The sequence below is a fragment of the Neoarius graeffei genome, chromosome 24, assembly GCF_027579695.1.
Source record: "Neoarius graeffei isolate fNeoGra1 chromosome 24, fNeoGra1.pri, whole genome shotgun sequence".
Lineage (NCBI taxonomy): Eukaryota > Metazoa > Chordata > Actinopteri > Siluriformes > Ariidae > Neoarius > Neoarius graeffei.
Window position 1 is genome coordinate 21,573,905 of NC_083592.1, and position 23,828 is coordinate 21,597,732.

The window sequence follows — 23,828 nt, forward strand, 5'->3', positions numbered from 1 at the left end:
TTAATTTGTAACAGACGCGAGATGGACAATCGTAACAGAAGTAATGTAACAGACATCATTTTGGAACTCATAGGCTTGACTTTGGCATATAAATATGTTTTTATTACATCTCAGAAAATTAAAGTTATCTTTTAACATATCATTCATTAAAGATTACATGTTTTGTGACCTGATGGTAAAAAAAAAAGAAATGGTTTTAGGTGAATAAGTTCATGTCCCCATTTCAGTACCCATAAGCGTGGAATCACTCATATATATTTCTCAGCATTAATGGTGCCTTCCCAGATGCACAAGCTACTCATGCCATGTGCACTAATGCACCCTTATACCATCACAGATGCTGGCTTTTGAACTGTGTGCTCATAAGCGGGATGGTCCCTCTCCTCTTTAATCCAGAGGACACAGTTTCCAAGATTTCCACTGAAATTTCAATTCATCAGACCACAGGACAGTTTTCCACTTCGCCCCAGTCCATCGTCAATGAGCTCAGGCCCAGAGAAGGCAGCGGTGTTTCTAAATACAAGTTAAAACCATATATAAATAGAGTTTGTGGATGCAGTGATGAACTGTGCTCACAGATGATTTTCATAAGAATTCCTGAGCCATGCAGCAACATCCACTACAGAACCATGTCCGTTTTTAATGCAGTGCCGCCTGAGGGCCTAAAGATCACTGGTATCCAAACATCAGTTTTCAGCCTTATCTGTTTCATACAGATATTTCTCCAGATTCTCTCAATCTTTTAATATGTACCATAGACGAATTACATTCCTCAATTTTACATTGAGGAATATTATTCCGAAATTGTTGCACAACTTGCCGATGTAGTCTTTCACAGAGTGGTGAACCCCTCCCCAGCTTTACTTATGAGAAAACTCAACCTCTATGGAAGCCTCTTTTTATACCCAATCAATTTTTTTTAACATGACCCAACTTTTCCAGTCTTTTGTTGCTCCTTTCCCAACTTTTTTCAAACGTGTTGCTGGCACTAAATTCAAAATGAGAATACATTTTTCAAAAAACAGTAAGATTTCTTAGTTTCAACGTTTGATATGTTGTCTCTGTACTATTTTCAATGAAATATTTCCATGATTTGCAAATCATAGCATTCTGTTTTTATTTACATTTTACACAGCATCCTAATGTTTTTTTGGAAATGGGGTTCCGACAAAAACCCCATTTTAGCTCACCCTTTCAGTCATGTTATAGTTAATTTTGCCAGAGTCCCTGCTTGCACTCAGTGCACAAACAAAAACTCAACTACTGCAAGTATTCAGCAATTAGATGGCATTTCCTGATTAAACAGTGCTCTGTTTGGTCTGATTGGATGAAAGCTTTAAAGCTACTATAAGTGGCAGGGGCATTTGCTTCAGATGCAGTGGTTTAAAAAAAAAAAAAAAACACTTAAATATCTCCATCATGAGAATAGTAATAGTGACTGTGTAAAGCACATCAGAACAATTATTCATATTAACTTACCCTGTCTTGAAGCAGCTTCTGCAGAACCTGCATTGTTGCCTCTGCCTTTGTTAGATCTTGCATGGCCTGAGCAGCCTGCATCCTGGATTCTTCTAGCTCTTCTGCATCCTACAAACAAACAAAAAAAGCCCCATTTACACCCGATACCAACATTTGTCTTGAGTGACACAAATGGCACATGTAATTGCACTTTTTGACTAGAGAGGGTTGCCAAATCAGCTAAAAAGAACTTGATATCACATGAAAGACGTCATGTGAAACTGTCATTCAACTCAATTTCAATTTATTTGTATAGTGCTTTTAATAATTAGACAGACATTGTCACAAAGCAGCTTTACAGAAAAATAAAGATTTTAAACACATGAACCAATAAATGTATCGCAAATAAATTTATCCCTAATGAACAAATCTAAGGCAGTGATGGCAAGGAAAAACTCCCCAAGACAACACAAGGAAGAAACCTTGAGAGGAACCAGAATCAAAAGGGACTCCAACCTCAATCCCCCCCGCACACACACAAACACGATCAGTCGGATTTGCTGATGGTGGAGCGGCTGACTGCTTTATGTCCCAGGGCTCCCTCATGTCTGTGTTAATTTCTGGCTCTCCCTTTCAGTTATGCTGTCATAGATAGTGTTGCCAGAGTCCCTGCTTGCACTCAGCACACCAACATAACTCCTCAACCATTGCATGCATTTTATTTATTTGTTTAATTTAGTAATTGGGTGGCATTTCCTGCTTAAACAATGCTCTGTTTGGTCTGAGTGGATGAAAGTTTTAAAGGGTAACCACAGTGGAAAAATAAACATAGGATAGAAATATTACACATTTTGCACAAATGCATTTTAACTACCCTGTATTGCCACACTGTGTTGCATAAAGTAGTGCTTTAAAATTCTTTTGTACTCCTGCTCATTTAAGGGCGCAGCCATACTGCTGATATCAAAGGTAGTATCGTTGATGGGTTTCCTGCATCTTGATTGGCTCGCTGCTCCACACACGGTGATGTAGCCTGATGTTCAAAACATTGTTGAAAAATGGCCGAGTGCAAAGCCTATGGTTGCAAAAATAATGTAATAATAAGGGAAAGCATTTTTTCTGTGTTCCATTGCTGACAACCAAACAACACTTGCTAAACAGTGGCTACACAACTTGGGAACAGGTCACACTTTAGAAACATTCTCTTTTGGTAGAAATTCTGTTGTTTGCGAGGACCATTTTAGCCCAATTACTTTGAAAGGAATCTACAGGTCGAGCTCTTGGGCTATGCAGGTCGTGTTAGACTCGTTCCACCCTGCTATAAACTAACACTCACCTTAGGGCTGTCACTAGCCTATATTTAGACCATATACACTATTGTGGCACATTGCATGTCTATACTTGTATTCACATATTCGATCGATTGATCGACTAGTATGGACACACACACACGTACATAAACACACTGAGTTTCTATATATAATAGGCTGCTTACAGATTTGCGAGTTTTCCATCTGGTGCTCTTCCTCTACCATCAGGCTACTATGCTATCATGGTACATGCTACACACAGACTATCATGGCCTGTTTATAGGCCATTTCCAATGCAGGCTTGTGCGCGGCATACAAACCGGGTTTATCTGTGAAACAATTCAATGGCTGTGCCTGTATTATAATTGCATAAACATTTGTGCTCTTTACAACAAACATTCAATTTCAGTTTTCTGCTTGGCACACTTTCCACATTGGCACCAGATAGCTGCCGAATCCTTTGACCTGCCTTCTAGACTTTGCACTTGCAAAGCACCACCGAATTCATCATTAGAATCATTTGATGATGCGCTGCTGAAATAATTTCTCAGGTGCGGACAGTCCTTTTTCCGAGGTTTATACAGACATCTTGTTTCTCCGCTTTCTATACTGACTTGAAGCAAACACTTTCATCTGACTAAATCCAGGCTAACAAGTATGTTTACATCAGCTACACTTAACTTCTGGTACCTGGACATCAACGAATTTAGGTCACATCCTGGCTGCCACATTGGTTGCCCATGTGCAATAAAATTCAACGTGCTTTTGGACTTTTAAGCTACTTACGATGGCTAATCAGGTGGCTGCACTTTTGTGCATTATTATAATTAGGGCTTGTATTATTGATCTTGATCATGTTTAAAATGTTGTATCAGTACCCTTTAAAGCTACTATAAGTGGCAGATTTTCATGCAGCTTGTGGTTTATTCATCAATCCTACAAACAGAAGAGAGCTATTAACCAAAGAGAGAAGTGAAAAACAAAGTAATACAGGAGTTGCAGACACAATTTTGCTCCCTGCATAGCATGAGAGCAGATGCATACTGTCCGTGTTTGGGAATTTCCCCGCACATACACACTGCTCTAATGAACTTGACCACAGTGCACAAAACATACTATATTTACACTAACAGAAATATCCAGGAATGATCAGAGATCACTGAGAAATGTCAGCCACCTGCATATATATGCATGTCCATGTTTTTATGGACTTTAGAAATTTCATTGATCTAATATTTGTCAGACAACCAAAGTATAGACAAACATGTTAAACTATCGTATGTATAAGAGACTGATTGGGCTTTACAAAAGAAACCCAATTCTGTATGAAAATGGTATACTGGAGATTACGAGATCCTATGATGTTGTCCAGAACGCATTGAGATGAATTAGTGTTTGCACTACAAATGCAGTGTAGCCATGTGTGTCCTTGACTACCTCCACATGGAAACATCAAAATGCATCTCCGAGATACATATGATCCAGTTTATATGTACTCTTAGCAACCACTTGTGATCCGATTACTTAAGACACATTTTAATACCAAGTGTAAACGAGGCCTGTCTTAGGCAACTTTAACAAAGTTTTGGGACTATAAAACACCAAACAACAATGAAATCATTCTTTAATCCATTTGTACCTCTGCTCTCTCCTGACTAATTCTCTGCACTGTGCTGTGAAGTGAACGAAGCTGGTCCTTGGCAGCTTTCAGCTGCTCGGCAGCCAGTTGATCAGCGGTAGAGAAGAATCTCCTAAGCTCTCTTAACTCCAGCTTCAAGGACTGTAGCTGTTCTTGTGTTAGAGCCTCCCCAGCCTTTACCTGTGCACAAACACACCCACACAAATACACAACACACTTGCGTCCAATTCAATATGTAAGAAAAATATTGAAATCTTCAAGACTATATGTTTGGCTATAAACATTTGAGTGAATCTACTGCTCATAGTACATATTCCTACCCTGTTCAAATGTCAAAGTCCTGAGGCTGCTTTCACACACCTGTTTATCTTGCTTCTCAAATTCCAAGAGTAGACGATCTCTCACTCTCTCGGCTTCTTGCAGACGCTGTAATGTCAGGTACTGCTGCTCCTGCACCTCCTGCAGCTCCTCCCTCAACAGGAGGAGCTCAGCCTCCTCCTCATGCCTCTCTGTTTCCTGTTGGGTCTAAAAGCATTCAAGGAATCACACTAATTAAAGCTTGGAAGAATCCTCTAAAAACAACATTTCATATTCCTTAGACAAGCTGCAGTTTTCTGAAACAGTTTTTCTCAGAAGCTAAAGAAATTACATGAATAAAACTCTAAATTGGGCAGAACACAAGCTCTGCACAACGAGATGATATAGTGATACTATGCAGGGAGCAAAATTGTGTCTGCAACTCATGTATTACTTTGTTTTTCACTTCTCTCTTTGGTTATAGATGATTACTATGATAAGAATTTTTGACCTCTCAAAATACAGTGACTCAGCCTACAATTTTTGCAGTCTATATTAGTTTTGCCGCATAATGCAATCTTAAAACTATTATTGTCTACACCACAATTCCCACCTGGAAAATGAATGACAAAATAAATATTGTCTGTGGAACCACTGCAATAAATAAATATTATTTAACAAATAATAATTTTGGGATGAAAACTAAACTACAATCTAGTATGTATGAATGTTATGGATTCTTGCACTACATCCTAGTGTATCCCTGATTGTAATTATATATCAATCTGGATTATCCAGATTATAAATTACTATTACTGACTAATCATCATTAAATAATTATAGCTCTATGAACCAAGGTCACGATGAGATCAAACAGTAATCAGGGTTTCCCCTAAAGTGCCATAGTGTAGCAGCCCCGCTATGCTTAATTTATTGACCTTAGTAACATACCGCTACCCATTAAACCGCCGCGACGCTTACAATTTTGGCCTACAGCACTGAACCCCAGTAGGCGACCTGTGGGCTACATCCGGTCTGTGCCGATCTACTGGTACTAACGCACCTGTCTTAACATAAGAAATAAAGAAGAAACCTTTATTCGTCACATGCACACTTCAAGCACAGTGAAATTCATCCTCTGCATTTAACCCATCTGAAGCAGTGAACACATGCACACACACCCAGAGCAGTGGGCAGCCCAGAGCGCCCGGGGAGCAGTCAGGGGTTCGGTACCTTGCTCAAGGGCACCTCAGCCCAAGGCCGCCCCACGTCAACCTAACTGCATGTCTTTGGATTGTGGGGGAAACCGGAGCACCTGGAAGAAACCCACGCAGACACGGGGAGAACATGCAAACTCCACACAGAAAATAACCTCATCTGGGTTCGAACCCAGAATCTTCTTGCTGTGAGGCGACCGTGCTAACCACTACACCACCATGAGCATTGCTTTACATTATTTGGACCTCACCCCACACCGTACACTTGACCGTCAACCTACTCCAGCATAGAGTGCACACAGATGTAAAAGATGCAAGTCAAGACCACTGATATTTATTATTATACCAACACAAAGGCTGTACAATACTTTTCTATTTAGAACAGTTGTTAAAACAGGATTATTTTCTCATGTTATTTGCCAGTTTCACTTCATTCTCACAGTCATGTCTTAACAATATTTATTGGTCATACTGGTCGCAAGCTGCATGAATATTGAGACAGTGAACTATGTGACAAATAAATACTGTTACGACATGACAAAATGGCAAATAACATGCAGGGCTCGACATTAACGCTTGTCCACTTATCCGGGACAAGTGATACTTTATGTCGGACAAGTTCATCATCTCAGTTACTTGCCCGATTGGTCAAGTGCCAAAATACGCCGATATTCGGGTTACATATCAAATTTATCAGTTTATTCACATGATTTCTGAAGCATCTCATTCGACATATTGTTTTGATGAATCGCCGGATGTTTCTATTCGGAAAGAGCGATGTGCGCATGCGCAATATTCCACTTGAGAAACCAGCCAATACCGCTTTGTGTATTTGAGCTGAAAAGTAAACGGTCGTTTATGATTGGTTTTAATCGTGTCATACACGTGGATTTGTTGACATTTCTGTTGGCAGGATCATTATTCAACTGTATATTTACGTTGAGTATGTGGTAATTTCCAAATCTTTGAATTGTTGTTGATGGTGTTCATTATATAGCCAAGCGTGTGGCGGGGTGTGCTGGGCTTAGAATGTGCGCCTGCATGCGTGTGGATTGACAGGGAGTGAGGTAGGAGTGGGGAAAGTTATCTATGAAATACCAAGCTGTCAAATGGCTGCTAATTAGGTTACCGGCTATATTAATTAACTAATTAGAAGATGAATAGAAACTTTATTTGTATCCATTCATCTGTGAGTCAATAGGAGGTGTGGAGGTTTTCATAAGATATATTATCTTATCATTTGATAACTAGATTTCAGTGTATAATAATCAGTGATTTACAGTATTAATCAGTCAATTTTATTATCAGTTGTTTTTATTTGTAGCATTGTTATTTGTTTCTCTTGTCCAAACTAGTGATATCTCATCAAGTCATAAATTTTATGATAATGTTACTTTTTGTGATATTTGTTACTGAACTGCAGAGTACTGATTGATATATATATATATATATATATATATATATATATATATATATATATATATATATATATATGAGTGATTCCACGCTTATGGGTACTGAAATGGGGACATGAACTTATTTTTAAAAATTCACCTAAAACCATTTCTTTTTTTTTTTTACCATCAGGTCACAAAACATGTAATCTTTAATGAATGATATGTTAAAAGATAACTTTAATTTTCTGAGATGTAATAAAAACATTTATATGCCAAAGTCAGAACGTAACAGAAGTGTTGTGGACATATATATTCTCAATTTTAACAATGTAGAATTACTTTTTGAAACATAGGAAGGTGATGTTTTAGCAAATATAATTAATAAACATGTGTAGCAGAATAAACATACACATTCTTTCAATAAGATTAACATGGTATATAGCTAGATTGTAATTAATTTGTAACAGACGCGAGATGGACAATCGTAACAGAAGTAATGTAACAGACATCATTTTGGAACTCATAGGCTTGACTTTGGCATATAAATATGTTTTTATTACATCTCAGAAAATTAAAGTTATCTTTTAACATATCATTCATTAAAGATTACATGTTTTGTGACCTGATGGTAAAAAAAAAAGAAATGGTTTTAGGTGAATAAGTTCATGTCCCCATTTCAGTACCCATAAGCGTGGAATCACTCATATATATATATATATATATATATATATATATATATATATATATATATATATTTATTAATTAGGGCTGGGACATTAGCGCGTTAATTTCGATTAATTAATCACACAAATATCAACACGTTAAAAAAAAATAACGCATTTTAATCGCACACTATAACAGACACGTCCTTCTGCATTAGAGCACTGGAGAGTGGCATTACGTCTGATGGTGTACACAGCCTTCTGGAAACTCAGAAGTCGTCGTTTGGGATTTTACCTGTGGGGGCAGCACTAATGCGTGACGGAATACAGCCGGATGGAAACAGAAAAAGAACAGGAGAAGAAGAACGCCGGTTTTCAAAGGACGCTGGTTTTTGGAAGGAGAGATGGAAGAAGTACAAGAAGCGGATGAGAACGTTTTAGTTGGCCCCATGCAGTCGATTAATTTCGATTAATTAATTTCAAAGGCTCTAATTAATTAGATTAAAATTTTTAATCATGTCCCACCCCTAATTTAATCGTGTCCCACCCCTAAAGAATCAGAAATCCAGGTTGGAACTCACAAAGAAATACAGAGATGAGCTACAAAAGTTCTGCAACCAAGATTAGCCTCTACCAAATTGATGAAAAAGCCCAAGTGTGAAGAAAGGCGTGCAAAACAAACAAGCTCATGTTGGAGATAGTCAAGCATGTTGGAGATAGTGTCATGATGTAGGCCTGCATTGCTGCATTGATGTAACTCATGATGTTAGCAGCAGAACGAATTCAGAAGTCTACAGAAATATCGTCTGCCAACTTGCAGAGAAATGCATCCAATTTAATTGGGACAAGCATGTAGCAAGATAAAGACCCAAAACACACTTTCAACACAACAAAGGACTTTATCAAGGAAAAAAGTGGACTTTCCAAGTCAATCACCAGACCTTAACCCAACTGAATATGCATTTCACCTTCTGAATTGGAGACTGAAAGGAGAAATCCCACTAAACAATTAAAAGAAGCTGGCTAAGCCTGGAAAACTACCATAAAATAAGAAGGCAACAGTTTGGTGATGTCATTGGGTTGTTGGTTTGATGCAGTTATTGCAAGCAAGGGATATGCAACCAAATATTAAGTGTTATTTACTTTAAATTACTGCAAGACTATCTGTTCCTATAATTCTGCACACCTAAAAATGGGGCGGTCTGCCATCAGGGATGCCATGTTCTAAGTTGTTTAACACTTCAAAATGTAAATATCAGGAAATGACAGCTGACATTTTGATCTATGGTCTCATTTTCATCTTTTGATCACAACCCCAAATTTATAGCAAAAACAAAAGAATTGTTCTTGCTGTTCCAATACTTTCAAAGGGGACTGAATGTCATCAGTTATATCGTAACAGCTAATTTACTGTCTGTGTAAAGTTTTGCATGTTCTCCCTGTGTTGGCATGGATTTTCTTCTGGGCTCTCCAGTTTCCTACCACCTGCCAAAAACATACCAGTAGATGCATTAGCTACACTAAACTGCCCCTAGCTATAAATGAGGGTATTCCTGTCTTATGCTCAGTGTTACAGGACAGGTCACTTTAATTGACTTTTGTCTTACACATTTATGCCACCCCTCCTAGAACTGCCACCTTATTGTGGTGGAAGGGTTTGTGTGCTTGAATGATCCTAGGAGCTATGTTGTCGGGGGCTTTATGCCCCTGGTAGGGTTTCCCAAGGCAGACAGGTCGTAGGTGACAGGCCAGACCAAGAGCAGTTCACCAAAAACCCCCTATGGAGAAAAAATCCAGGACCGTGACGTCGCCCGGTAGGACGCAGCCGGGGCCCCACCCTGGAGCCAGGCCCGGGGTTGGGGCTCGTATGCGAGCGCTTGGTGGCCGGGCCTTTGCCCATGGGGCCCGGCCGGGCTCAGCCCAAAGAGGTGACGTGGGCCCGACCTCCTGTGGGTTCACCACCCACAGAGGTAGCAGTAGGGGTTTGGTGCAATGTGGATTGGGTGGCAGTCGAAGGCAGGGGCCTCGACGACCTGATCCCCGGACACAGCAGCTGGCTGTTGGGACATGGAATGTCACTTCGCTGGGGGGAAAGGAGCCTTAGCTTGTGCGGGAGGTTGAGAGGTACCGGCTAGAGATAGTCGGGCTCACCTCCACGCATAGCTTGGGCTCTGGAACCCAGCTCCTCGAGAGGGGCTGGACTTTCCACTTCTCTGGAGTCGCCCGTGGTGAGCGGCGGCGGGCTGGTGTGGGCTTGTTTATAGCTCCCCAGCTCAGCCGCCATGTGTTGGAGTTTACCCCAGTGAACGAGAGGGTCGCCTCTCTGCGCCTTCGGATTGGGGAGAAGGCTCTTGCTGTTGTTTGTGCCTACGGGCCAAATAGCAGTATAGAGTATCCGGCCTTCTTGGAGTCCCTGGGAGAGGTACTGAGGGGTGCTCAGACTGGGGACTCCATTGTGCTACTGGGGGACTTCAATGCTCACGTGGGCGACGACAGTGACACCTGGAGGGGCGTGGTTGGGAGGAACGGCCTCCCCGATCTGAACCCGAGTGGTGTTTTGTTATTGGACTTCTGTGCTAGTCACGGTTTGTCCATAACGAACACCATGTTCGAGCATAGGGGTGTCCATAAGTGCACGTGGCACCAGGACACCTTAGGTCGGAGGTCGATGATCGACTTTGTAGTCGTTTCATCTGATCTCCGGCCCTATGTCTTGGACACTCGGGTGAAGAGAGGGGCTGAGCTGTCAACTGATCACCACCTGGTGGTGAGTTGGATCCGCTGGCGGAGGAAGAAGCTGGACAGGTCCTGGCAGGCCTAAACGTATGGTGAGGGTCTGCTGGGAACGTCTGGCCGAGCACTCTGTTGGGGAGGTCTTTAACTCCCACCTCCGGGAGAGCTTTTCCCAGCTTCCGAGGGAGGCAGGGGACATTGAGTCTGAGTGGACCATGTTCTCTACCTCCATTGTGGACGCAGCTGTTCGGAGCTGTGGCCGCAAGGTCTCCGGTGCCTGTCGTGGCGGCAATCCCCGAACCCGGTGGTGGACACCGGAAGTAAGGGATGCCGTCAAGCTGAAGAAGGAGTCCTATCGGGCCATGTTGACCTCCGGGACTCCTGAGGCAGCCGACGGGTATCGGCAGGCCAGGCGTGCTGCAGCTCGGGCAGTTGCGGAGGCAAAAACTCAGAACTGGGAGGAGTTCGGGGAGGCCATGGAGAAGGACTATCGATCGGCCTCGAAGAAATTCTGGCAAACCGTCCGGCGCCTCAGGAGGGGGAAGCAGTACTCTGCCAACACTGTTTACAGTGCGGGTGGGGAGCTGTTGACCTCGACTGGGGACATTGTCGGGCAGTGGAAGGAATACTTTGAGGATCTCCTCAATCCCACTGTCATGTCTTCCACTGAGGAGATTGAGGCTGATGACTCAGAGGTGGACTCGTCCATTACCCAAGCCGAAGTCACTGAGGTGGTTTGCAAGCTCCTCGGTGGCAAGGCACCGGGGGTGGATGAGATCCGCCCTGAGTATCTCAAGTCTCTGGATGTTGTGGGGCTGTCTTGGTTGACACGCCTCTGCAACATCGCGTGGCGGTCGGGGACAGTGCCTCTGGAGTGGCAGACTGGGGTGGTGGTCCCTCTTTTTAAGAAAGGGGACCGGAGAGTGTGCTCCAATTATAGGGGAATCACACTTCTCAGCCTCCCAGGGAAAGTTTACTCCAGGGTACTGGAGAGGAGAATTCGACCAATAGTCGAACCTCGGATCCAGGAGGAACAATGCGGTTTTCGTCCTGGTCGCGGAACACTGGACCAGCTCTATACCCTTCATAGGGTGCTCGAGGGTTCATGGGAGTTTGCCCAACCAGTCCACATGTGCTTTGTGGATCTGGAGAAGGCATTCGACCGTGTCCCCCGTGGTATTCTGTGGGGGGTGCTTCGGGAGTATGGGGTTCGGGGCTCTTTGCTAAGGGCTGTCCGGTCCCTGTACGAACGGAGCAGGAGTCTGGTTCGCATTGCCGGCAGGGTCATTCTCACCAACTCACCTAAGGGTCCCCACATCACCGTCTCAGATTTTGCTCAAAAAATTCTATAATCAAGAATCATATGTTTGTACCACACATGCAAAATATTAGCTCCCAATTCATTGTAGTTTTGGAACTACTGGCCTTTGAAATTTTGATGTCAAAATACCACATGACGAAATGGCTCTTTCCCCAACTTCAGAGACCCATAACTTTTTATTGCAGCTATCTAGACAGTTGTGTTTGCAGATTCTTACTGAATGATACCCACTCTTTTCAAATCTGTTGTCAGAAAGCCTCTGAAGGACATACGTTTTGCATAATGGGAAGCCAAAAATGACGTTTTGGCCAAAATCACATAAAATCATTAAAACTCTAGGGGGCATAGTAGAAATATGAAGCTAGTTAGATTTTTTTCCTCACTACATAGTATTTGTAGGGTTGTTATATGTTCACAGAAACATATTTTGCCATGAAATTTCAATTCCTGAATTTACAAAAAAAATTTTAACATCTTACGTCCTTTCCGAGGGGGCTAAAATAGGGCATTTTCGCCATCTTATTTGGTCATGTGGCTAGGGGTTTAGGATCTTCAAATTTTTTGTGAAGATGCTCTCATATAAGATGTAACTACTCCCTGATTTTTTTTTTAACAAACGCCCCTTGCTTCATATTTTAATAATTTTTTTTGTACATGGACAGTTTCATCATTTTTCACTTTTTTCCACATTCAGAACTCTGTAACTCTAAATTGGAAGATTCCTACTAGCAGCTATTTCAGATTTACATACACTGACACACAAATTTTCATATTTTAGTAGTTGTATGCCCAAGAAATTCATATTTTTCTTTCTATTGGGACCTAAAAACAGCTATTTGGCCAAAAATGACAAAAACGCTGGGCAGCTTTTAATAAACAAGGGAATAATAAAGGGGTGTTTTGCACACAAATTAAGGCTTATAAGAACCTAATCTAGGCATACACATTTCCTGAACAACTTTTTCTGTATTGTATATTATTTTTTGCAATTAGAAAATTTTAGGTATAATTGCAATTTTTGTTGAATATCCTTGGAAAATATAGAAAAATAACAACAAAATTCTGGAGTAGTATTTTTTATATACTTCAAGGTTGTGTAAGCACAAAACATTTAGCAATGAGGTTTTATTTACATATTAACACATTCAATGATCCATGATCATGATGTTGAAAAACATCACAAGATTTGTACATAATTTAAAGTCAAATATGGGCATCCGTGATAATGGGTAATTCATTCACAGGCAGTACAGTTTCATGTGATGTGCTAAGACACTCATAAACTGTCATCTAGTAGTACATAAGTTAAAACTTAAGTCTTTCACAAGTTTGAAGTCATCCTCTATTAGTTGGTAATGGCGTCCCCCACTTTTTATGTTTGGGGCCTCTACCACACAAAGGACATGAAGCAAAGGCACCCAACATTCATCTTTCCTGCTTTGTGGTGGCCATGAGAATGTGTTGCCTCGTCCTTGTCTCATGAAATTGACATATACATCATTTTCTTCTTCATTTCTGGTGACAATATTTCCAATGTACCATTTTCTGTCATAAACACAGGCAATATATTTGCCTGGCTGGTACATATTTGGTGCAGATTGGGACATTTGGCTTGGGGCCTGTAACTGGGACTGTAAAACTGGTGTGGTTTCAGGTCCTATGTCTACTACCGATGATGGTACCACATCAGAAGAAACCCTTCTCATCTCCAGCTGAGTGGGTGCAATTGGGCAGAAGCTGTGATGAGATCTTGTTCCAGGATAGAAAAAGTCACCACATCTTTAATTTATGAGGAAAATAGCCCATTCCCTCCAGAACTTGAAAAATATCAAGTCAACATTTTTGTCATTTTTGGCCAAATAGCTGTTTTTAGGTCCCAATAGAAAGAAAAATATGAATTTCTTGGGCAGACTACTACTAAAATATGAAAATTTGTATGTCAGTGTATGTAAATCTGAAATAGCTGCTAGTAGGAATTTTCCAATGTAGAGTTACAGAGTTCTGAATGTGGAAAAAAGTGAAAAATGATGAAACTGTCCATGTACAAAAAAAATTATTAAAATATGAAGCAAGGGGCGTTTGTTAAAAAAAATCAGGGAGTAGTTACATCTTATATGAGAGCATCTTCACAAAAAACTAGAAGATCCTAAACCCCTAGCCACATTAACAAATAAGATGGCAAAAATGCCCTATTTTAGCCCCCTCGGAAAGGACGTAAGATGTTAAAATTTTTTTTGTAAATTCAGGAATTGAAATTTCATGGCAAAATATGTTTCTGTGAACATATAACAACCCTACAATTACTATGTAATGAGGAAAAAAATCTAACTAGTTTCATATTTCTACTAGGCCCCTTTGAGTTTTAATGAATTTAAGCGATTTTGGCCAAAATGCCATTTTTGGCTTCCTATTATGCAAAAAGTATGTCCTTCAGAGGCTTTCTGGCAACAGATTTGAAAAGAGTGGGTATCATTCAGTAAGAATCTGCACACACAACTTTCTAGATAGCTGCAATAAAAAGTTATGGGTCTCTGAAGTTGGGGAAAGAGCCAATTTCGACATGTGGTGTTTTGACATCAATATTTCAAAGGCCTGTAGTTCCAAAACTACAACATAATTGGGGGCTAATATTTTGCATGTGTGGTACAAACATATGATTCTTGATTAGAGAATTTTTTGAGTAAAATCTGAGACGGTGATGTGGGGGAGTTCCTGAAATTTAGGTGAGTTGGCACGGAATGACCCGGCAGTAAGTCAGACCTGTTCCCAGTGCATGTTGGACTCCGGCAGGGCTGCCCTTTGTCACCGGTTCTGTTCATAATTTTTATGGACAGAATTTCTAGGCGCAGCCAGGGGCCGGAAGGAATCCTGTTTGGGAACCACAGGATTTCATCTCTGCTTTTTGCGGATGATGTTGTCCTGTTGGCTTCTTCAAACCAGGACCTTCAGCATGCACTGGGGCGGTTTGCAGTCGAGTGTGAAGCGGCTGGGATGAGAATCAGCACCTCCAAGTCCGAGGCCATGGTTCTCGACCGGAAAAGGGTGGCTTGCCCTCTCCAGGTTGGTGGAGAAGTCCTGCCTCAAGTGGAGGAGTTTAAGTATCTCGGGATCTTGTTCACGAGTGAGGGAAGGATGGAGCGTGAGATCGACAGGCGGATTGGTGCAGCCTCCACAGTGATGCGGTCGCTTTACCGGTCCGTCGTGGTGAAGAAGGAGCTGAGCCAAAAGGCGAAGCTCTCAATTTACCGGTCGATCTACGTTCCGACTCTCACCTATGGTCATGAGCTTTGGGTAATGACAGAAAGAACAAGATCGCGGATACAAGCGGCTGAAATGAGTTTCCTTCGCAGGGTGGCTGGGCGCTCCCTTAGAGATAGGGTGAGAAGCACAGTCACTCAGGAGGAGCTCGGAGTAGAGCCGCTGCTCCTCCACATCGAGAGGAACCAGCTGAGGTGGCTCGGGCATCTTTTTCGGATGCCTCCTGGACGCCTCCCTGGGGAGGTGTTCCAGGCATGTGCCCCCGGGAGGAGGCCCCGGGGAAGACCCAGGACACGCTGGAGGGACTATGTCTCTCGGCTGGCCTGGGAACGCCTCGGTGTTCTTCCCGAGGAGCTGGCCGAGGTGTCTGGGGAAAGGGAAGTTTGGGCTTCCATGCTTAGACTGCTGCCTCCGCGACCCGGTCCCGGATAAGCGGAAGAAGACGAGACGAGACGAGACATTTATGCCAGTAAGAAGTCAGTATGCTTTCCTTTCAGAGAGTTGTGTCTCTTTCACTTTGTGGAAATAGCTGTCCAGCTATTCTTTATTGAAGTTTCTTGAGAAACGTGCAAAATTGAAAATGACGTCCTTCCAAACTGAATTATACCACTACTCAGGTAAGATTAATTCATTATAAATAACGAATAGGAGATCAAAATGCAGACTTTCAACTTTAATTTGAGGGTATATAAAAGTGCTGCAATTTCTCTCTCACATTATCCTGTTTCAACCCGAAGAGGATGGTTTCCCTTTTGAGTCTGGTTCATCTCAAGGTTTCTTCCTCATGTTGTCTTGTGGATTTTTTCCTTGCCACAATCAACCTCTGGCTTGTTCATTAAGGATAAATCTATCACTACGTTCACACTGCAGGCTGAAGTGACTCAAATCCGATTTTTTCGCCCATATGTGACCTGTATCCGATCTTTTATTGACAATATGAACGACACAGATCCGATTTTTTCAAATCCAACCCAGGCCGTTTGGATATGTGGTCCTAATTCCGATTCCTATCCGATCTTTTCATATGCGACTTCAATCTGAACCGCCAGGTCGCATTCATCCGACTTACACGTCATCAACAAGCCACAAACGTCACTATTCTGCGCTGAAGTAGGCGGCAGGTCTCTCAAAAAAAGTTACAAACAACATGGCTTTGATGTTCCTTTGAACGGAGGTTGCAGTCACTACCCCGCAGAACGCCTGAGCCAAAACCCTTGCCCTCTTCCTTCTCAACCTCCTCCTTAACATCAGGCTATTGTGCATGTTCTGGCTCCGTCACAACAACTGCATCATTGCCAGGTACTCCATGCTGGCTACTGTCATACACAGGAAACTTTAGGTTACTTCCGTAAACACTGGCCATGCTCACTGCGTGTGACGTCGCTGTATCCTGCAATGCGCATGCGGAACACTTTTAGGTTGCTTTTCGTTCATACTGAGGATCACATACAAGTCGCATATATTTGTTAATGTGAACGACCTCACAAAAAAATCGGATTTCACAAAAAAAATCGGAATTGAGCATTAAGCCTTGCAGTGTGAACGTAGTGTTTATCCACATATCTGTAAAGCCACTTTGCGACAATATCTATAGTTTAAAGCACTATATAATAAAAACTGAATCAACCTGAATATTCATTATATTATTTAATTAAATATTCATTCATTTGATTTCTATTCCAATATATTGTGGTAGACAGGTGAAATAGCAAAAAAAAAAAAAATCCAAATATTTATGGACTCAACTGTATACACAGTATGTCGATAGTAATACTGTATTTATGCAGTTAGAGTAGAATATACAATTGTGGTCAGAAGTTTACATATAGGGACATGTCATCTTGGATATGAAGGTCATGGCAATATTTGGGCTTTCAGTAATTTCATTGAATTGTTCTTTTTCTGTGGCAGAATGTACAGCATACATCTCTAATTTAAAAAAAATAAATAAAAATAAACCCCCCCCACACACACACCACTAGAGTTTGGTGCACAAGCTTTAATTTTCTTTGGGTTTTCTGAAATCAACACAGGGTCAAAATTATACATACAGCCAGGGCTCGAAATTAACTTTTTTTCTTTGTGTCCCCCAGTGGTCCCGAATTCTGTGTTGTATTGTCCCGAATGGAAGCAATAGTGTCCCCATTTTTTTCCTCTCTGAAATAACCAGTGGTTAATATTATCATATGAAGTTACTATTATATTTGTAACTATGCGATTTTGAACCCTTTATATCATTTTTACAATAAGTCACAAAACACAAGCGACACATGTCCTATACATCATCTACTTCAAAATTACAGTTATTGCATTTTCAGTTTATTAAACTTTGGCGATCTCACTGTATGAATAGATACCCATTTATTTAACGGGGCCAATTAGCTCATTCAGAAAATGTTTCAACTCACTACATCTGCAGTACACTTTAGTTGAAAATAAGACCCCTTTTATGTTCATTTCATCTACTTATACCTTGAATATCTGTTGGCATATATAAGGCCAACTTATCATTTTCACCATTACCGTTATCCATTTTTATGTAATATACCTGTTGCCCCATTCAGAGATGTTTTGAAAGCCATCAGCCATATCATCAATGGATGAAATGCCCTTGAGCAAGGCACCTACCCCAACATTGCTACAGGGACTGTAACACTGTAAAAAACTGTAAAGTCACTTTGGATAAAAGTGTCATATCATATAAGTGCAAACAAAGCAATGTAATGCAAGTTTTTTTTATTGTAACCTTTAGTCATAGAAATCATTTACATTATTTACAGTGACTTTTCTGATTTTGCAGTCACAGCGCAGCCACGTTTATAATGGCAGTCTATGGGGCTGAGCACCCGTCCTCTCCTCACTTTCAGCCTTCTCATGCAAAAACTCGTTTTTAACTCGCTCTAGTGACCTCAATTTTTACACTACAGACAAAAAAATTACATCGTGTTCAGGAGAGCCTTGTGGCACTCAATGTGAAAGAATTTTGTGACTATCTCCTTCCATTTTCGTGTAAATCCCCGTTGTTTGGAGGGAGCGCTCTGAACAATTACTGCCCTTTCTGTGTCTCTCAGCGCATCGTGCGGGTGGGGGAGGGGCTGCTTGCTCTCACACACACACACAGCGCGCTGCTCCCTCTCAGAGACACACAGGCTTGTCGCCTCAACGCAAATCATTCATTCACAGAGTGCAGCTCAGGCCCTGCAATTGTGACTGCTATGCGCACTGCATCACTCTCACAATTTCCCCCATGTAGAACTTTTTTTCTAGATCTATTTTTTTCCATTGTCCCGGGATTGTCCCAGATATGATAATTTTGTGTCCCGATGACATTTTTTATGGTCCTCGGGACGTCGGGACACCGTTAGTTTCGAGCGCTGCATACAGCACACCTAATACTTGGGTAAAATGTCTCTTTGCAAGCTCCGCCTTGCGCAAACATTTTTGTTTACCATGAACAAGCTTCTGGCAGAATTCTAGTTGGATATTTCATGACTCTTCATGGTAGAATTGGTACAGTTCAATTAAATTTGTTTTTTTTTCTTGGCACGGACTCGACTTATAAGCAAAGTCCATATATTTTCAATAGGGTTGAAGTCAGGACTTATTTTAAACTTAATCCGCCTGCTTTATCCTCCACCACCAGCTCTGATGTGTGTTTAGGTTCACTGTCCTGTTGTAACTCCCAAGTCATGTTCAAGTTTCTGATGGTTTATGCTGAAGAATTCTGAGGTAGTCCTCCTTCTACATTATTCCATCCACTTTGTGCAATGAACCAGTTCTACTGGCAGCAAAACAGCCCCAGAGCATGATCATCTTACCACCACCACCACCAGTTGGTACAGTGTCCCTCTGTACATGGTGGTCATTGTGGCCAAACAACTCAATCTTTGTCTCATCTGACTATACAACTATCCTCCAGAAGGCTTTTTTCTTTGTCTGTGTGGTCAGCTTCAAACTTTAGTCAAGCTTGAATGTGTCAGTTTTGGAGCAGGGGGTTATTTCTTGGATAACAGCTGCTAAGTCCATGGTGATCTGAACTGTAGACAGTGATCCATCAGCTTCCAGTTCATGGCAGGGCTGTGCCATGATGGTTCCCAGGTTGTTCCTGACCATCCAAACCAATTTCCTTTCAGCTGAGGATTACAGTTTGGGCTTTCTTGAAGCAAAGTGGCTTGGCAAAGTGACTACACCTCACAATAACTTGCATACAATTTTTTGAACTGATCTTGGAATTTGCAGTTGTTTAGAAATGGCTCCAAGAGACATTCCGGAGTTGTGTACATCTGCGATCCTCTTTTTCAGATCTGCATTGAGCTCCTTGGACTTTCCCATTTTACTGTGTGTTGGTCAATCCAATGAGTGCTGTAAACAAACCCTTTTTATGAAGGCACAGAGAAGCTACCAGCTGTAGTCAATTATGATCAGTAACAAGAAGTTAAGAGACCGCAGCCTTGGCAAGATAGACATTTTAGAAGTTTCAGCACCTCTGAATTAATAATCTAAGTGAGCAAATGTAAATTTTTGACTTAGCATGTATAATTTTGACCATGTTGATTTCAGAAAACCCCCCAAAAATTAAACCTTGTGCACCAAATTCTAGGGTAAGTTAAAGATGTATGCTGTACAATCATTCTGCCACAGAACAACAGTTCAAAGAAATTACTGAAAGCCCAAATATTGCCATGACATTCATATCCAAGATGACATTCATGTGGTCAGAAGTTTACATACAGTGACATGAACATCATCTTGGATATGAATGTCATGGCAATATTTGGGCTTTCAGTAATTTCTTTGAACTGTTCTTTTTCTGTAAACTTCTGACCACAATTATATGTTAGCTATGTTAGAGATATGTTTACAGAATCCTTCCTACTGCACAAAACTGAACTTATCAACGGTTATTTACTTATTAAATAAATCAGAAGGAGCAATTCTGTGTAATCTGTTCTTTGATAAAATAAAACCATGTGAAAAACTATTGTGTCTCAGGGGCGTAGCTAGGATTTTTCGGGGGTTTGGGGGCACACACTGACTGGCAGCCTGAGCACAAACCCACAGGTTTGTAAATGAAAAAAAACCCACATTGAATACATTTGAGAAAATAACGCGGTCTTTCTTTCATCTCATGTTGCGAGCTGTCGGACAATGATTAGGCCAAATCAGCTTTATCCGGCAGTGTACGGATAGCGGCTCAACATCTTACCCTAGTCAACCGATGCAGATCTCTCTATTCTTGTTGCCTTACTGCTCATTGGCCAAAATGTTTCTAAGTAAACGGCGTCGTGGATGACGAATGGCAAAGATCTCAACGATCTTGTCAATGTCGATCGCTCTGCCATAGTGCATGTTCATCATCACCAATCCTGACTATGAAAAATATGTAACAAAAAATAATTACCATTGCTAGTTTTAGGTAGTTTAGAAACCTGCTTTTTCATTATTGCTGTTTCTTCCACGTTTTCTTGATGTGTTTTAGAAACAGCACACTAAAACTTCGCTTTGAAGCCACAAAATGCAACTTTGATGGAAAAATATATATAATAAATTGCTTACCTCTCTTCACTTTGAAAGGAGGAGGAAAGTTTTGCTTGTTTTGACATGGTGAATTATTAACACAAGAGGAAATACTCGTAATTCGCAACTAAAAAGACTGCAACTACACTGGCCGCTTGACCATGCTTTCTAGTGTGATCATGTTGTGCTTGTGCAGAACTGGGTTTTCGCACCCAAAGCACAGGAAGTCCATACGAGGTTATGGAAACCCTAATGAGGCTGAGGTGACAATCTAGTTTAAAAAAAAGAAAGTTAGAAAAATTACAGTGGGTGCTTTTCTAATATTCTTATGCGGATATTTTTTATTGTATTTTCACTTTCCTTTTTGTACTTTCCACTTTCGCTTTCCTTTTTCCGTTTTTTTTTCGGAAGAATGCCAAGACCGGAAGCTTTCTTTTTTTCTCCTCCTGTGTAAAGACCATAAGCGAAGGCCATCCACATCAGATCTGCTTTAATATCAACAGATCTTCAATTAAGGTACGTGAATCCTTTCATCATGGCACACCTTCAGCCTGTTCAGTGTGCTGAGTGCAGGATGTTTAGTCATTCTTCCTCTGTCGCCAGTGATAGTTTTATTTGTGATGAGTGCAGATTAGTTAGCTCTCTGACGGAGAAGATTATAGTGTTAGAAGCGCGTATCCAGGCTTTAGAGAAGGTCAGTGAGAATGAGAACAGTGTAGTTTCTGTAGGGGAAAGTCTGGATGCCCTAGGTGGAGTTAGTAATCCCCCAACTCCGGCATTAGAGCCCTTACAGTGGGGTGAATGGGTGACGACTCAGCAGCATAAGCACAGAGCCAAAGCTACCGCTGAGGCTCGCCCATGGGAGCACCACTCCTCTCCGTGTCACGTGTCGAACAGGTTTGCTCTCCTTAATGATGCACCCACTGAGAAACCTGAAAGAGCTCTGGTTATAGGGGACTCTATCATACAGCACGTGAAATTAGCTCAGCCTTTAGGGGCACCAGCAGCTTTAGTCAGGTGTATACCGGGAGCCAGGGTGCCAGACATAGCAGGTAATCTTAGGGTCCTAGGCAAGGACAGGTTCTCAAAGATAGTTATCCATGCAGGAACTAATGATATACGCCTTCGTCAGCCTAAGGTTACTAACGCCCCTTTTCCACCAAAGCAGTTCCAGTGCTTAGTTTGGAACTGTGTTTTCTGTTTCCACTGACAAAGAACTGGCTCTGGGGCCAGCAAACCTGGTTCCAGGCTAGCACCAACTCTTTGCTGGGCCAGAGGAAAGAACCGCTTATGTGAGCCCGGGGGGGGATTGTTAAGACCAACAACAATAGCAAGACCGCGAAAGGTCACCGTTTTTAAGCGACAAGAAGCAGCAGCTGTACAAACGCGAAGTCATCCATTGTTGTTGTTGTTGTTGCTGCTGCTTCTTCTCCGTGTTGTTGTTGCTTCAATGTTCGCACCAAGGTTTATGCAAATGCAGCGACGTAACTGACATATACAGTTATGTAACTGACGTGGCTCCCCTTAGCACCCCGAGCTATGGAAAAGCAAACTGGTTCTCAGCTGGCTCGCAAGTTGAACGAGTTGTAAACCAGCACCAGCACTGGCCCTGAACCAGCCCTGGAACTGATTTGGTGGAAAAGGGGTACAAGAGTAACTTTGTAGAGGTGTTTAAATTAGCGAAGGTGATGTCTGATGCAGTATTATGCCCTGGCCCCATCCCAATGCGGCGTGACGATGTAGCTTACAGCAGGTTATGGTCGCTGAACTGCTGGTTGTCCAGGTGGTGCTCTGAAAACAGTGTGGGCTTTATAGATAATTGGGCTAATTTTGAGGGCACTGCTGGCCTGTTAGGGCAGGACGGCATCCATCCCACTCGGGAAGGTGCTGCTCTCATTTCCTGCAGCATAGGTCATAGTCTCAGAACAGGTGTAGTTCATTTCTGACAATACAGAGCCAAGGCCAGGGAGCAGACGAACAGGCTAAACCGACTGTCTGCTAGCTGCACAGAGTCATCATTCAGGGTCCACTACATCGAGAATGTGTCTGTTCCCCGAGCTCAACAAAAAAGTAGAAATATTCAGAGCGTTTGTTCCAGTAACCTAATCAATATAAAATTAGATCATATTGACTGTACAGCTGCTGCCAGCACCTTTGATCTAAAGGTGGGGCTATTAAATATTAGATCTCTTACATCTAAAGCACTAATGGTTAATGAACTTGTTACTGATCAGGAGTTTAATGTACTTTGTTTAACTGCAACATGGATTAAGCCAAATGAATATATAGCATTAAATGAAGCTAGTCCAGGACTTCCGGGAAGATGGCGGACGGGTTAGTAGCATAGGGTTAGTAGCATAGCTTTCAGCTCGCCCAAGTCGGTAGAAATAAATCCACTCAATTTGAGTAACTCGACATACAATCATCATTAACTTTGAGATGAGTGGTCACCGAAGCCGGAGAAACACTAAAATCTCAAAGAAAACTCGAGAACAGTCTACAAAAGAAGAGGTCTCAGATGAAAGTGAAGTGTCAGAGAAAATGGATCACACCGAAACACTGAAAGCTGGACTTGCTAGCATCAACAGTGATATACGGGACCTCAAGCAAGACTTCCGTAAAGAGCTGACAACATTTAAAGACGAACTCAAAGGTGAAATTAAACTAGAAATCGCTACCTTAAGACAAGACATAGAGCGAAAGCTTACAGAAAATCTCAAAGAACTTAGGGCACAGAAGACGAGCATAACCAAGGCACAGGCTCGCATAGCAGAGTTGGAGGAGTACAACATAGAGACAAGTGGCCTCCTAACAAAACTAACCAAACAGACACGCCAGATGCAGGACAAACTAACAGACCTTGAAGCGTGGTCTCGGCAAAATAATGTCAGGATTTTCGGGTTGCCCGAGGACAAAGAAGGAAGCTCCATTACAAAGAGCTGGAACTACCCGAAGGAACCAATCTACAAATCCAACATGCCCACATAGCTCTCACACTAAAACCAGGTCCAGGCGGTGC

General features: G+C 41.8%; 1 protein-coding gene across 8 annotated transcripts in view; it reads right to left on the bottom strand.

Annotated features, from left to right (window-relative positions):
• cntrl (centriolin) overlaps positions 1-23,828 on the bottom strand; it is a 743,138-nt gene that overhangs the window by 606,640 nt on the left and 112,670 nt on the right. For all 8 annotated transcript variants that reach the window (XR_009651398.1, XM_060906888.1, XM_060906886.1 and 5 more), the window contains 3 exons: positions 4,768-4,932; positions 4,408-4,587; positions 1,480-1,587 (listed from right to left, as the gene is read on the bottom strand). Coding sequence is in view for 7 of the 8 variants with exons in the window: in XM_060906888.1 (XP_060762871.1) it covers positions 1,480-1,587; positions 4,408-4,587; positions 4,768-4,932 (453 nt within the window). In the remaining variant the exon portion in view is untranslated. The remainder of the gene's footprint in view (positions 1-1,479; positions 1,588-4,407; positions 4,588-4,767; positions 4,933-23,828) is intronic.